This window comes from Theobroma cacao, chromosome 4 (genome assembly GCF_000208745.1).
Source record: "Theobroma cacao cultivar B97-61/B2 chromosome 4, Criollo_cocoa_genome_V2, whole genome shotgun sequence".
Classification (NCBI taxonomy): domain Eukaryota; kingdom Viridiplantae; phylum Streptophyta; class Magnoliopsida; order Malvales; family Malvaceae; genus Theobroma; species Theobroma cacao.
Genome location: NC_030853.1, coordinates 19,100,501 through 19,103,996, shown reverse-complemented (window position 1 = coordinate 19,103,996; position 3,496 = coordinate 19,100,501). Strand labels below are relative to the sequence as shown.

The 3,496-nt window shown below is 37.3% G+C and overlaps 1 protein-coding gene across 1 annotated transcript; it reads left to right on the top strand.

The window, feature by feature from the left end:
• LOC18601821 lies at nucleotides 538-1,137 on the top strand. The gene has a single exon (XM_007032893.2). It carries the CDS (start codon nucleotides 538-540, stop codon nucleotides 1,135-1,137), a length of 600 nt encoding a protein of 199 aa, XP_007032955.2.

The following is a 3,496-nucleotide window of genomic DNA, read 5'->3' as shown; positions in this document are numbered from 1 at the left end:
CAACGCTTCTCAATGCTTTTTGCACGGATGAGATTCATGCCCTGAGCATAACTGCGAATCTTGGATGCATAGAGAGCTTGCCTTACATCATCAATTAATTTTGCCTTGTCTATGTTAAGAATAACACTTGCATGGCTTGTGACACTTGTCCTATTTTGATGTATATTAAACCAGCTTATAGCAAGCTAAGTGTCTGGTGTACGTGTAAGGCTGCATGTATGATAATGCTTATCTATATACACTTGGTGATTAAGTTCATACAAGTGTTCTTGCTGGCCATATATAAACTGTCATCTTCATTTACTTAGATATAGCAGAATATATAAAATTCTGATAATTTTCTCCAACACTCTATGAAATTCCTTACTTGCCTCTGTTCTTGACCTTTAACAGAGGCTAATGTTCTTGTTTGATATCAATAACAAGGTATCAGAGCCCTTGCAAGAGCAAGATCTCAACTAGACCTGAAATACTAGAAAACTCACCATACATCTGAAGTCAAGCCACCACCCTTCAAATTTCTCAACCTTCAGCCACATGTCGACTCCTACAGCACCTCACCCAACTCCACCCATCTTTGATGAAAAAAATTACACAATCTGGGCTATCAAGATGGAGGCATATCTTAGAGGAAATTACCTCTGGAATGCCATAGAATATGAGGATGAGCCGCCTGCGTTGAGAGATAATGAAACAATTACGCAGATTAAACAATACTCTGAAGAGATAGCAAAGCGATACAGAGTTGTGTCCTTCATTCGTGCAATTGTGTCTGAGATTATATTTAGTAGAATCATGGGTTGCAAGACTGCAAAGGAAGCGTGGAACAAACTTCAACAAGAGTTTCAAGGATCTGCAAGAAGTAGACAAATGCAGGTTCAAAATCTTCGAAGAGAGTTTGAGCTTCTCAGAATGAAAGATACTCAATTTGTCATGGATTATGCTGATCGAGTGATGAGCCTAGTAAATCAGATTCGCATGCTAGGTGAAGACTTGCAAGAGGTATGGGTTGTTGAGAAAATTCTTAATAGTGTTCCAGAAAAATTTAAAGCAACAGTGTCTTCCTTAGAGCAAACTAAAGACTTGTCTCAACTCACTATTATTGAGTTGGTGACTGCACTGGAAGCTTATGAATAAAGGAGAACTGCACGTTAGGATGCTATTGTGGAAAGTGCATTAGTTGCTAGACACAAAGGGAAAGCCAACCTTGATTCTGGATCTAAGAAAAATTCTAAAGAGAAAGATAAAAAGCCCTTCCAACCAAGTCATGCCTCCAGCAAGAAAAGCAAATTTAAAATGTGTTCTTATTGCAAGAAACGGAACCATGCAGAAGAACATTGTTGGTTCAGGCCTGATGCAAAGTGCAAATCTGCAATGAGCATGTAGACAAAGTTTGTAAAAACAAGTCTGCTATAGCTGAGAAGACCACTTCATCTACTGACAAGGTCGAGATGGCAAAAGAGACACTTTTTATGACATTGTGCAACACCAAATTTGAAATCGACAGCAGTGATTAGCTTTTGGACAGTGGCTGTTCAAACCATATAACTCCAACAGATGCTGTGTTTGTTGATTTAAATAAGAATTATCTGTCAAGGGTGAAGGTAGGGAATGGAATATATCTCAATGCTGTTGGCAAAGGCACTATCTGTATACATACTTCTTTTGGAGCCAACTATATATCTGATGTTCTCTTGGTACCCTCGATTACTCAAAATTTGTTGAGGGTGGGACAGTGAGTTGAGAATGATTATGCATTATTGTTTAAAGACAATGCTTGCAAGATGTTTGACCCTCTGGTACTCACTTGATAACTATTCCTAAGAGAAATAAGTGTTTTTCAGTGAGCTTAGAATAATTATGCCTTCAAGCTCTTATTAGTGACTCAAACAAGACAAACCTGTGGCATAAGCGTCTTGGTCACTGCAACTACCGTTCACTCCAGCAAGTAAGTATGTTTGGCTTAATTGAAAACTTGACAAATTTATCTGATAAAATCTCAGTTTGTGGTGCATGTCAGCTCGACAAGATGTCTAGGAAACCATATCCTTCTGTTAGCTTTACTAGAGCTAAAGACAAGCTTGGTCTTATTCATTTTGATGTAGAGGGTCCTATGAGTGTGGAATCTTTAAATGGTAGCAAATTTTATTTACTCTTCATTGATAATTGCCCAGAATGTGTTGGATATATTCTATGAAAGGTAAATATGAAGTGTTTAATATGTTCAAGTCCTTCAAAGCAAAGATTGAACTGGAAACAAATTGCAAAATCAAAGCTTTAAGGACTGACAATGGAGGAGAGTACACTTCTAAGGAGTTCTCTCGATATCTCAATGAAGAAGGCATAAAGCATCAACTGGCAGCACCTTATTGCCCTCAGCAGAATGGTGTCAGCGAGAGGAAGAACAAGACTACTCTTGAGATGTCGAGATGCCTTTTATTTGAGAAGAATTTACCTAAGAAATTCTAGGCAAAGGCTGCAAATACCTCAATTTATCTCCTTAACATACTTCCAACTCAAGCCATTAAAGACAAGACACCTTATGAGGTTTGGCATGGATGCAAACCATCAGTTAAGCATCTCAAAGTATTTGGTTCAGTGTGCTACCAGCATGTACCACAAGGCCAACGTGACAAGCTTGATCACAAAGCTAAAAAATGTATCTTTATTGGCTACAGCTCTCATTCAAAGGCTTATAGAATCTATCTTCCAAAACTTGATAAGATTACTATAAGTAGAAATGTAATGTTTGATGAAGAAGCAAGTTGGGATTGGGAGACACAGCAGACTGATGATACTTATGGTCCATTATAAGATGTTGTAACTGATGAATCACCCACATATGAGCCTGAGATAGATGATTGTAGATACTAGATTTTGGTTAATACCGTTACTCTAAAGAATTATGTTATAACATAATATTATATAGAGAACAAGTGAAGCGCTACTTCACGCAGAACAAGTGAAGCGCTACTTCAAGTATTACTTAAAGCAGAACAATTAGAAAAAGTAAAGTATTACTCCATATAGAATAACTAATACAAGTAGAACAACCACCTTGAATAGAATAACTGTTTCACTTGGACGACAGTGAAAGTAACTCAGAATAAGTGACAGGGTTCAGGGGTTACTTTCATCTTGGGATGTTTCAGAGAGTTTGGCTTGGTGGCTGAGATATGGAGGTAGTTAAGAGGTCTTCTCTTAACCTTTTCCTAAAGTACAAGTGTTTCACCCTCCTATCTTGTTCTCGTATACCTATTCATGTACAGCTTTTTCTCTTGTACCTATTCTCATTCAGCTTCTGCTTTTGTACCTTTTCATGTATACCTCTTTTCTAATACCTTTTTACTTGAGAATAAGCTTTATTACATCCAATTACAGTAACGGTTACTCACATTAATGTTCTTCATAATAATGTCATTAATTAGGCGCATTAAAACCTATTCTTGAATAACCGTCACTTTTAACACTATATATAGAGCCTCACAATTCATTT